At 43.2% G+C, this 12,866-nt stretch overlaps 3 protein-coding genes across 8 annotated transcripts in view; all 3 read right to left on the bottom strand.

Moving 5' to 3' along the window:
- The window catches only part of MRTFA (myocardin related transcription factor A), a 216,728-nt gene that overhangs the window by 31,805 nt on the left and 172,057 nt on the right, over positions 1 to 12,866 (bottom strand). The gene's annotated exons all lie outside the window — the stretch shown is intronic.
- On the bottom strand, positions 8,850 to 10,431 carry LOC108315227 (60S ribosomal protein L35a-like). Its single transcript, XM_037744281.1, has 2 exons — positions 10,423 to 10,431; positions 8,850 to 9,228 (listed from the first exon to the last, which is right to left on the bottom strand). Exons 1-2 carry the CDS (start codon positions 10,429 to 10,431, stop codon positions 8,893 to 8,895), a joined length of 345 nt encoding a protein of 114 aa, XP_037600209.1. The 3' UTR covers positions 8,850 to 8,892.
- On the bottom strand, positions 10,457 to 11,077 carry LOC108315392 (ATP synthase subunit d, mitochondrial-like). Its single transcript, XM_037744365.1, has one exon. The coding sequence runs from the start codon at positions 11,060 to 11,062 to the stop codon at positions 10,532 to 10,534; it is 531 nt and encodes a 176-aa protein (XP_037600293.1). The 5' UTR covers positions 11,063 to 11,077; the 3' UTR covers positions 10,457 to 10,531.

Below are 12,866 nucleotides of genomic sequence, written 5' to 3'. Positions count from 1 at the left end.
AGATGGTGCCACTGCACTCCAGCCTGGGCAACAGAGCAAGACTCCGTCTGGGGGGTGGGGGTGGGGAAACACACACACACACACACACACACACACACACACACACACACACACACACACAGAGGCATCCAATATACCAGCAAAGGGGGAGCTCAGTGCGTGACACGGATGTGTGATGACAGTGCAGGGGCCCCAGGGCCAGACTGGTCTTGATTTAATCTGGCACTAAAGAGTAAGTATGAAGACTCTTAAAAACCAACCTACCTCGGCAATTTAGGTCATCAAGCCAACACTTTTCCCTCCCCAGCTCCAGATTTACTTAACTAAGTAGGTAAATGAGTCTTCTAGTATTCACAAGCAGTTCTAGAAATGCCTCTGAGCAAGGAATGACAGCAATTCATTATCAAACCTCATTTCCTCATCACTAACATGAAGGAATATATACTGAGTGTCTAGGTCTGAATGTTGCTTTATTAGGTGTTATCGTAATAAAAACAATGGTTCCCATCTCTGATAAGATCATATGCCAGAAGCTCACCAACAATTCTGTATCCAGAGGAACTCAAAGGCTATGAACATAAAATACACTTAACAGAGGTCACTGGAGTGCCACAGTCCAAGTAGCCCTTCTTTCATGCAAGCCTGCGGGGTTTCTTTTTCCACTGTGGATGCAGGGAGCATATACACAGAACATCAATGGGGGCTACATGTGTATATGGGAATGAACCATCTAACAAACCAGGTAGGATACTAGAAATATATCCATCCATCTATCCCTCCCTCCATCCGCCTGCCCACTCATCCACCCATCCCTTCCATGTATCCAATAAGCAACCTTTAAGTAAGCACAACCTTTAAGTAGTCACTGAGGATAAGAATACACAGATGGTGTCCCAGCCCTCAAAGAGAGTTCATGGTCTACTGGGGAAAAGAGACAATTACAATCTAAGATGGAAATAAAATAGTAGTGGTAATTTAAGGTGCCATAAAGGACAAAAGAGGCAAAATTTGACCTGAGTGAAGAGTGTGTAAATGAATTGAATGGAAACACCAAATATAGATAAGGAAGAGTGGAGAGATAGCTGAGGCTGAGGAAGAGCTAGAGCAAAAGCATGAAGGTATAAAAGAACAAAGCAAATTCAAAGAACTACAAGCAGTTTGATATGGTTGAACCAAGGAGTTCATGTGAGAAGGTTGCGGCTGGAAGAACAGGCTAAGCCCAGTCCATTAAGAACTTTAATAGGCTGGGCACGATGGCTCACATCTGTAATCCCAGCACTTTGGGAGACTGTTTGGGAGTGGGGTGGGGCGGGGATCACTTGAGGTCAGGAGTTTGAAACCAGCCTGGCCAACATGGCAAACCCTGCCTTCACTAAAAACACAAAAATTAAGACAGATGTGGTGGTGCACAACTGTAATTCCAGTTACTCGGGAGGCTGAGGCAGGAGAATGGCTTGAATCCAGAAGGTGGAAGTTGCAGTGAGCCGAGATCACGCCACTACACTCTAGCCTAGGCGGCAGAGCAAGACTCCATCTCAAAAAAAACAAAAAAGAAAAAAGCCCACAAAACTTTAATGTACTACTGTAGGGACTTCTGCTTCAGGGAAGATGGGGTAGAGACATATTTTTCTGTATTTTTGACACTAAGTAGTTAAAACTCTTAACATTCTATATAAAGCAATCAAAAGTAGATTGTGAACGGTGGAGAGAACTGGCTAGGGATCTTGGGACCCCAAAAAAAAGACATGGTGGTAAGTTTCCCACCACTTTTTTTTTTTCTGCTTCATATAAGCTGAAGGTGATGGCAACCCCAAAATGCCAATGGGTACAGATAAAAAAAAAAAAAAAGCCCCAACAAAACATATCCTCATATCCTCTCTAGCCAAAGGAATGATTAGGAAAGGACAGCCCAGCATGACAGGAAACTTTCAGATACTCATTCTACTCCAAATACCACAGAAAAAAAAATGGTGGTCTCATTCCCACCTCCCCATAACGGCCAAATTAGGAATCTAGACTTCCATCCTTGCAAGGGTATAATGAGATGCCCCAATACCCTTGCTGGGGTGGAGTCAGAGAGGGTCAAGTAGGAAGCTACTTTCATTCCTACCAGCCAGTAACAAACACCCCTCCCCACCTGGCATTGATAGGGCACCTCTCCCCCTCCCTGCTGGATGATGTCAGAGGAGGGCTGGTGGAGAGCCATGACTATCACCACTGCCCAGTGGTAATGAGGGCATGCACACCATGGTGAAGACTATAATGGGAGCTAGAACTCTCACCCCAATGAGAAGTCCCTCTCCTACTACCAACTCAAATGTCAATGGCTGCCAAATGGGAAGCTAAACTTCTATCTCCACCTGGTCCTAACGAGATGGCACCATCCCCACCTTCCCTACTGAACCAGTGTCCAAAAGGTCAGCTGCAACAGGAAAGAAAATGCAGAGAATCATAACATACTACAAAGATGTCCAGGTTTAAATTAAAAAATCACTCAGTACACCAAGAACCGGAAATAGCTTACATTAAAAAAGAGAAAAATCAAGAGATGCTAATACCAAGATGACAGATGCTAGAATCATCTGACAAAGATTGTAAAGCAGCCATAATTTTTTTTTAAAATTCTTCAATTAATAATTATGAATATTCTTGAGGCTGAGCATGGTAGCTCACAGCTGTAATCCCTGCACTCTGGGAGGCCAAGGCAGGTGAATCACTTGACACCAGGAGTTCGAGACAAGTCTGGACAACATGGTAAAACCCTGTTTCTAAAAAAAATACAAAAATTAGGTGTGGTGGCAGGTGCCTGTAATCCCAGCTACTTGGGAGGTTGAAGAAAGAGAATCACTTGAACCCAGGAGGTAGAGGTTGCAGTGAGCTGAGATCATGCCACTGCACTCCAGCCTGAGTTACAGAGTGAGACTCTGCCTCAAAAAAAAAATTATGAATATTCTTGAAACAAGTGAAAATACAGAAAACCTCAGCAAAGAAATAAAAAATCTCAGCAGACCAAGTGCAGCGGCTTATGCCTATAATCTGAGCACTTTGGGAGGCTGAAGCAGGCAGAACACTTGAGTCCAGGAGTTTGAGACCAGCCTGGACAACATGGTTAAATCCCATCTCTACAAAAAATTAAGAAATTAGCTGGGTGTGGTGGCATGTGCCTGCAGTCCCAGCTACTCAGAGTGAAAGGATCACTTCAGCCCAAAAGGTCAAGCTCAGGCTACTGCACTCCAGCCTGGGCAACAGAGACCCTGTCTCATAAATAAATACAAATTAGAAATCCCTGCAAAGAAACTAAGATACATAGAACAACAAATGAAATTTTAGAACTGAAAAATATATGAACAACAACTGAGGACAATAAAAAAGAAAAATGAACTAAAAAATATAAAGAAGAATAAAGTGGATAAAGGAAAGACTAAGTGAACTAGAATACAGAACAATAGAAATTACCCGATTACTGAGCAACAGAAAGAAAAGAGACTGGGGAAGGGAAATAAAAGAAAAGAGCCTCAGGAACCCATAAGAGTTTAACAAAAAAAATCTAACATTGTGTCACAGAAGTGCTGAAAGAGGAGGAAAAAGAGGGCGGGGCTGAAATAGTTCTTAAATAACTGCTGAAAACTTTCCAAATTTGGCAAGATACATAAGTCTACAGATTCAACAATCCAAGTTAAATCCCAAATAAGATAAACTGGAAAAAAAATTATAGTAACATACGTCATAATTAAACTTTTGAAAACTAAAAGAAACTTAAAAGCAGCCAGAGATAAACCATTTGAATGACAGTGTATTTCTCATCAGAAAACCATGAAGCCCAGAAGGAAGTGGCACAATATTTTTCAAGTGCTATTAGGGATTGTATCCTGAGATAGAAGTGTAGCCACCACATTAGTCAGGGGAGGGATACATGGCAAGGAAAGGATATAATCAGAACTGCATGGATGGGGGTGGGGGAGTTGTTTCTGACTTGATGTTTCATGTTTAAAAAAAGATGAAGGCCCAGAGCAGTGGCTCACACCTGTAACCCCAGCACTCTGGAAAGCCAAGGCAGGTGGATCACTTGAAGCCAGGAGGATGGCAACAGCCTGGGCAATGGGGCAACACCCGCTCTACAAAAATATTAAAAAATTAGCCAGGTATGGTGGCAGGCACCTGTAATCCTAGCTATTTGGGAGGCTAAGGTAGGAGAAATGCCTGAGTCAGGGAGGTCCAGGCTACAGTGAGTTGTGATCACACCACTGCATTCCTGCCTAGGCAACAGAGAAAGAGCCTGTCTCAAATAAATAAAATAAAATGAGCAGGAATACACCAGGTAACTGCCATATATTCATTACCCCTAAAATACACACTCTCGCAACTTCCTTCCCACCTTTTAATTTTGCATTTTTCAAACCTACAGAAACACTGAAAGAACAAATAATGAACAGCTTTATAACTCTGACCTAGATTAACCAGTTATCTTTTAACCATAGTTGTTCTCTTTTTCATGCACCATATTTATTTCATTTATGGAATCACTTGAAAGCTCCAGATATCAGTTATGACATTTCACCCTTAAATTCTTCAGTGTGCATTTCCTTAAAATAAGGATTTCTCTTACATAACTAAGATACTTTTTTTTTTTTGAGACAGAGTTTCATTCTTGTTGCCCAGGCTGGAGTGCAATGGCGCGATCTCTGCTCATTGTAACCTCTGTCTCCCGAGTTCAAGCGATTCTCCTACCTCAGCCTCCCTAGTAGCTGGGATTACAGGCATGTGCCACCATGCCGGGCTAATTTTGTATTTTTAGTAGAGATGGGGTTTCTCTATGTTGGTCAGACTGAGTCTTGAACTCCCAACCTCAGGTGATCTGCCCGCCTCAGCCTCCCAAAGTGCTGGGATTACAGGAGTGAGCCACCACGCCCAGCCATAACTAAGATACTTTTATCACACTTGACAAAATTAACAATGCAATAACCAACGTCCATATTTGAATTTCCTCAATCTTCCCCAATATGTCTTTCAAAACTGTTTAGATTTTTCCCCTAATGCAAAATTTAATTAATAATCATGCACAGCATTTGGTTGCTGTCAATTTAGTCACAATCCAGAACAGTATCCCTGCTGTTTTCATTTTCAAAATATTGCCTTAAGTATCTAAGCTGCCTGTCTTACACAATGTTCTATATTCTAAATTTGCCTCCTCATGATTAGATTTAGGTTAAACATTTTGGCAAAAATACACAGGTATATGTACTTCTTAACATCAAGGGGCACATGTTATCAGGCTGTATAACCACTGATGGTGCCAATAGCTTGAAAGGTGACACCAGATATTTCTGCCTTTGTAATTAATACATATCTATGTGGTAACATTTTGAAGCCATGTGAAAATCCTGTCTCCCCACAACTAACTACGTAATGGTATCACCATCTATTGATGATCCTTGTCTGAACTCATTTTTACAAAATTAATTCTTCAAATAAAATTGTAAAATAGCAAGGACTGCATTTTTATGATCACTCTAGTAATGATCAAGAGGCCACTTAAACAAAATGGAGTGACTGGGTAAATGGTTGTGACATTAACACTCCCAGACAGGTGATCCAGACGAATAAGCTTAGGGCAGTGGGGGAGAGATTGTGCTCAGTCTTTGAGAACCCCAGAACTCAAGGATAGGCATGGAGGAGAATCCAGCACAGGAATCTGAGGAGGGTCACAGAGGCAGGAAGAGGTGAGGCAGAGTAAGCTTCAAGAAAAAGCCTGTAGACAGAAAGACAGAGATGCTAAAAGTGGAAAAGTCAGGCAAAATAAGGCTTATAAAGTTTCCAGAGGATCACTTATGCTTACGACATGGCCAGTGGTGTCAGAGCTATGCCAGTGGGATGGTGGAAGTAGACACTTACTGCAACAGATTAAGGAGTGAACAAGAAGTGAGAAAGTGGAGTCAGAGGTATGCGTCCCCTAAGAGGTTACTTACAGATGTGCTAACGGTTCCTTACTCATTCACTCTTCCAATAAATATCTGTGAGCCTATATGTGTTGGACCCTGTTTTGGTGTTGGGTTATTAACGTTTTCGTGGAGCTTACACTCAACTGAAGAAACATATGCATAAAACAAATACACAGTAGGAGGTGGTGTATGCTATGAAGAAATATAAAGCAGGGTATGACTGACAGAGAGTGACGGGGTGAGGTCATTTTACATGGAGGGGTCAGGGAAAGACTCTGAGGTGACATTTGGCTGGGTGTGGCAGCTCATGCCTGTAATCCTAGCACTTTGGGAGGCCAAGGCAGGGAGATCACTTGAGCTCAGGAGTTCAAGACCAGCCTGGGCAATCTGGTGAAACTGTCTCTATGAAAAATACGAAAATTAGACAGGCATGGTGGCAAGCACCTGTAGTCCGAGCTATTTGGGGGGCTGAGGTGGGAGGATTGCTTGATACTGGGAGGTTGAGGCTGTGATGAGCTAAGATTGAGCCACTCCGCTTCAGCCTAAGTAACAAAGTGAGACTTTGTCTCCAAGAATTAAAAATAAATAAATAAAGTAACTGAGCAGAGATGTAAAAAGAGGGAGTGCACTCTGTAGTCCTCTGGCGGGGGAGCCCTCCAAGCAGAGAACAGCAAATGCAAAGGCTCTCAGTGGGATCCTGCCTGTGTGGCATCAAGGAGGCCAGGGTGGCAGGAAACAAGAAGAGTGGGTGGAAACAAAGCCACACAGGATCCTGTAAAACTGTGAACTTTAATGAGAAGAAATAAAGTAGAATGGTACCTGTGAACCTTGATGCTGACAAACAGGCTTCTGAGGGTATCATAAATAAACAGATTTGCTGAAAATGGTCTCTTTGTTTTTCCCCCGATAACCTCCAAGATGTGTTAGAAATTACCTCACTTGTGCTTCTTAGTACTTACTATTTTCCACATTTTACAGTTGGGAAATGACTTGCCTGAGATCACATCCTAATCAACTACAGCCTGAAGACTAGACTCTGGTTCTTCTGGTTCCAAATCTATTTGCACACATTTCAGCAAGAGGCAACAGAGGGGAAAGGAGTATAGAAAAGACACTTCCATGATCAAGTACCTATTCTCCCCAGCAAAGTGCGTGATATGCCAGGTGTACTGTGGTTGTAAACCCAATACTTCTTTTTTTTTCTTTTTTTGGAGACAGAGTTTCATTCTTGTTGCCACGGCTGGAGTGTAATGGTGCAATCTCAGCTCACCATAACCTCTGCCTCCTGGCCATTCACCTGCCTCAGCCTCCCGAATAGCTGGGATTACATGCATGCAGTCACCACGCCTGGCTAGTTTTGTATTTTTAGTAGAGACAGGGTTTCTTTATTTGGGTTAGGCTGGTCTCAAATGGTCCACCAGACTGAGCCTCCCAAAGTGCTGGGATTACAGGCGTGAGCCGCCACGTCCGGCTATAAACCCAATACTTTGGGAGGCCGAGGAGGAAATACTGCTTGAGCCCAGGAGTGCAAGACCAGCCTAGGCAATATAGCGAGACCCTCATCTCTACAAAAAAAATTAGCTGGGGCTGGGTGGGTGCAGTGGCTCACGCCTGTAATCCCAGCACTTTGGGAGGCTGAGGCAGGTAGACCATGAAGTCAAGAGATCAAGACGATCCTGGTCAACATGGTGAAACCCCAACTCTACTAAAGATACAAAAATTAGCCAGGCATGGTGGTGCATATCTATAATCCCAGCTGCTAGGGAGGCTGAGGTAGGGGAATCACTTGGACCCAGGAGGTTGCAAAAAGCCAAGATCACACCACTGCACTCCAGCCTGGGCAACAGAGTAAGACACTGTCTCAAAAAAAAAAAAATTAGCTGGGTGTGGTGGGACACCCCTGTGATCCCAGCTACTTAGGAGGTTGAGGTGGGAGGATCACTTGAGCCCAGAAAGCAAAGGCTGCTGTGAGCCAAGATCATACCACTGCATTCTAGCCAGGGCAACAGAGCTAAACCTGTCTCAAAAAACAAAAAAAAAACCACAAAGATGAAACAAAATGTGTGATGGGTTACCAAGTAACAAACAACAGTGATTTTAATCTAGTTTTTTACATTTGGCCATCTTTTCCTAGCTATTCCTTTGGAAATAAATGCTGCCTTGTCATTTCCTCTAATATTGGCAATGGGACAGCAGGGAAGGCTTCAGATTTAACCTCAGAAAATGTGTCAAAGGGGCACAAATTCTCCTATTCCTTTACCCTTCAGCACAGAAGAAAAGGGAGTATCTGTATAACCAAACTCCATCCAAAGTTAACTGAGTCTTTTGCCACATCCTTTGGCCCGAGCATTAGAGTTTGTCATGCAGCTTTAGGCAGTTAACTGACTTGCCAAACCTGACCGGCGACATGGTATAAAGCTACAAGAGAAGCCGGAGAGCCAGGCTTTTCCCAGCATTGGAGATGAATGCTCAGAGTTTTTCTGTACCCAGTCATCTTATATGCAGTAGCCTCATCTGTCTCAGATTTGCATTAACTACTGAATCATGTGGACAGGGCAATCCTCCACTTCAGAACTCTTAGGAAGAAGAAAGTAAAAATATTCTATACTATACTAAAAATAAAAGGGGATCAGCAGTCCATGGCCCAGTGTTTCTCCAAGTGTAGTTCAAGAACGATTTGCATGAAAATGTCTGTGGTGTGCAAGAATCTCTTGACATGCAAATTCCTAGGCCTTAAGGGTTACCATTTTTTCTTTTTGACACAAAGTTTTGCTCTTGTTGCCCAGGATGGCGTGCAATGGCACGATCTTGGCCCACCGCAACCTCTGCCTCCCGGGTTCAAGTGATTCTCCTGCCTCAGCCTCCTGAGTAGCTGGGATTACAGGCATGTGCCTTTTTTTTTTTCCCCAAACAAGAGCACAAATCCACATTTCCTTATTGACTTTTCATTAGTTTAAATCCTTGAGGGGTACAGCATCACTCGGATTCTGTGTCCAACAGACTTAGCAGGAAGGTTGCTTCGGAATTTGGCACAAACCATGTCACTGTTTCCGTGGGCCCGAGTTACCTTTCCCCAGATCACTCTAGTTTTGTTTGGTTTGTCACCAGGAGTCACTGTATTGTTCTTTGCTTTGTATACATAAGCACATCTCTTGCCCAAATAGAATTCTGTTTTATGTCGGGCATAAACACCTTCAATTTTAAGGAGAGCTGTGTGCTCCTTTTGGTTCCGGAGACCCCGCTTACAGCCAGCAAAAATAGCCTTGGACCACAGCCTTCCAGACAGTTCCTTTTAAAAGTCCTGTTCCCAGCAGGCGTCCACAGGAGCCAAGATGGCGCTAAGAGAGCTTTTTTTAATTTTGAGACAGAGCCTTGCTCTGTTGCCCAGGCTGGAGTACAGTGGCATGATCTCGGCTTGTTGCAACCTCCGCCTTCTGGGTTCAAGTGATTCTCCTGCCTCAGCCTCCCTAGCAGTGGGATTACAGGCGTGCACCACCATGCCTGGCTAATTTTTGTATCTTTAGTAGAGATGGGGTTTCACCATGTTGACCAGGATCGTCTTGATCTCTTGATCTCGTGTGATCCACCGCACACACCCACCCGGCCCCAGCTAATTTTTAGTAGTGATCGGGTTTCTCCATGTTGGCCAGGCTGATCTCAAACTCTAGACCTCAGGTGATCTGCCCGCCTCAGCCTCCTAAAGTGCTAGGATTACAGGCGTGAGCCACTGTACCTGGCAAGAATTATAATCTTTAGTAAGTTCTCTGGGTAATGTTATAGCCACTAAATTTGAAAAACACTGCTTCCCTAATTTAACCAAGGCCAAGAAGAGGTGAGAAAGTAAGGATTTTATTTGCTTATTCTCTAACACCAGGTGCTGATTTAAAATTACACATGGTAAAAGAGGACTTACTGAGTATTTTCAATAGCTTGATTCAAAATGTCAACTCTGTTGGTTGTGTGGGTAAAGAGTCTGAATTTCCTGGACTCCTTTCAGGATCACTGCAATGTATTATTTTTCTGGGAGTCAGAGAATCTGGGCTTTTTGCCATTTTCCTCACACCCTGGCTAGGGCCTAATTCAGATGGGATGGATTCCACCCTCTGACGTTTTTATCCGGGCGTGGTAATCACTCAATGGAAGGCATCTACAAAAATGCAGTCCTGGGTCTTAGCATCCAAAAGGTGAGGAGCACAGAGGTTCACTGGCAGTGCAGGGAATGGAGAGGGTCCCTCACACACTGAGTGACAGAAGAGATTGGCTATGTGACTGGTGTGTAAGGGTTGACACTAGCACTAGATAGAATTTTTCTTAGGATTCCATATCCCGGTAGATCAGAATCTCTTTTACCTGCGGCACACGGTACCCACTTTAGAGCAGCTATAGCTCCCTGAAACTGTGTGACTTTTAGGTGCTTGCTTAGACAACTGTCAGAGGACGTGGAAGACTATGAAGAATACATGGCACAAAAGAAATCAAGAACCTCTGACATACCCAAGGGTTATTATTTTTTTTTTAACTGTATAATTACTTTTATTTTTAATGTCCAGAATGTGTAATATAAGGGCCAGAGCCTCCTCCTGGACTCAATTTTATAAATTCTCAATTGGTTGGTGAGGCCAATAGGGATACTTTTGCTTGTCCAATTTGGTTTCTGGGAAAGCTTCGTTCAAGTCCTCAATGGTCATCTGTTCAAATGGAATTAAGTTCTTATACTTCTCCATCTGTTTCTCATACTCTACAACCCTGGCCTTTGAGAGAGACACCCACTCAGCACAAGCCTTCGCATCTTCTTTTTCTTCAGCATCCACCAGGGCAGTGTATCGATCCTCTGGCATAGGAACCTTCAGGGCATTAAACTTCTTTTCAAAGTCATCCACCAAGCCTGCCTTGGCCACATTGGCCTTGTAGTAAGCCCAGTCAATAGATGGTGGATTCTCAGGTAAAGCAGCCAACCTAGAGGTGAGGATCTCATTGCAGGATTTCAGGGAATTAGCAATGGCCTTTTGGTTTGGGGGTATGATCTCCCAAAAAGCTATCCAGTCAATGGTTTTTAGAGCAAGTTTTCGCCCAGCCATCTTGGGATCCTTCACCGACCCTGGCTGCCTACCGTCCACAGCCATACCCAAGGGTTATTATGACAAAAGTAGAAAGATGCCCATGGCCTTCAAATTTCACAACTAGTAGACATATAACAGCAACCTGAAAGCACTTGTACTGAAAGACTTACAAATGACAGGGTTACTCTCTCACTTCTACTACCTGATCTCACTGACTATGGGTCCTGCTTTGATGCTGTTTTCAATTTTCTTTTTTAAAAATAGTTGTATTATTTATTTATTTGTTTGTTTGTTTGTTTTTGAGATGGCATGTCGCTCTGTCCCCCAGGCTGGAGTGCAGTGGTATAATCTTTGCTCACTGCAGCCTCCATCTCCCAGGTTCAAGCGATTCTCCTGCCTTGGCCTTCCAAGTAGCTGGGATTACAGGCACCTGCCACCACGGCTGGCTAATTTTTTAATTTTTCAGTGCAGACAGGGTTTCACCATGCTGGACAGGCTAATCTCAAACTCCTGACCTCAAGTGATACACCCACCTCAACCTCCCAAAGTGCCGGGATTACAAACGTGAGCTACCACACCCAGCGTCTTCAATTTTCAAAGATTTCTAAAAGTTGAAATTTGGGCGAAAGCATAGCAGCCTATCGTCAAAAATTCCCATCTGGACAAGAACCATTATAAACTGTGATTTTCAGGAATTACTACAGAGTTTGTAGCCAGAAAACCTGGATTGGGTCTGCCTATTTTTCAGTGGCCGTGTAACCTACAGCAAGTCCCATGATCCCTCTGAAGCTAAGTAGTCTCATCTGCAAAATGGCAATGATACTAACTGCTGCAATGGGTAATTATTAGCATTAAAGTAAAAACGCTTTGCCATCTGCTAGGAGCTATGTTAAACTTAAGGGCTGTTACTGATATAACTTTTTTATTCTTTATCACCATTCTGAAAGAAACAGCAGGTGTATGGAGTCAAATGGTGAGAGCTAACTGGGCTGGGCTTGACTTCCATTTTTTGTCTTTCTGTTTTTAGCTGACACACTAAAAAGCCTATAAAAATCCTTTAACAAAGACCATCAACCAAAGAGTTCTGTCAACAGTTCCAGAGACTGACCATGACAATGAACACCAAAACTAAGTTTATGCGAATCAAAGAAAGAATCTGGGTGGTGGAGTGCGGAGAACGGACTGCATATTCTGGCACAAGCAAGGATCCAAACTAGCGGTCATAAAGAGTTCTTCACACACATCCTGTTTTGGTATGCACACTTGCCACCACCCCTGTTTTGGCATCAGCTATCACCCCCACCCAAGCCAGCAGGAAAACCAACTACCAAGAATGAATGTAAGAAGTGGAGACTCAGGATGCTAAATCTTTTCCTTTCCAACAGTGCAAGCTGTCTCCTCCTCTTGACCCAATGATAGTGAAAGAGGCTCAAGACTGGGAAAGGTGAGCACACAATCTAATTTAGCACAAGTATCAACAGACACAGTGAACTCCAAAAGGTTAATGTACTAGTGGTTAAATATTTTGATTCTGACCTTCTAGGCTTCTCTTTGACATATATGCCAGCCATGTTTATATCTGGCTTTCATACCACAGCCCAGTCTAAGGCTCTGGATCAGTCTATTTTCACTCCAGTATACTCCTTGGTAAAGTACAAACCAATTTTTTAAAGAAGCTATTGCCTCTTTCTGAAGTCCCCATAATCAATATGCCTAAGTGATCAGTTTAGAATACAAGCTCTAAATCACCTGTGCCCTCCTGCAAGTAACATCCTACTTGGCTGAAGACTTTTAAATCACCACCATCATCAGTTATCTATCAGGGCTTCCCTTGGTCATGTGATTCTTTAAGATGTGTATTGTGGCC

The sequence above is a fragment of the Cebus imitator genome, unplaced genomic scaffold (assembly GCF_001604975.1).
Source record: "Cebus imitator isolate Cc_AM_T3 unplaced genomic scaffold, Cebus_imitator-1.0 Scaffold170, whole genome shotgun sequence".
Classification (NCBI taxonomy): Eukaryota; Metazoa; Chordata; class Mammalia; order Primates; family Cebidae; genus Cebus; species Cebus imitator.
The sequence above is the reverse complement of the archived record's forward strand: the minus strand, read 5'-3'. Positions and strand labels throughout refer to the sequence as shown.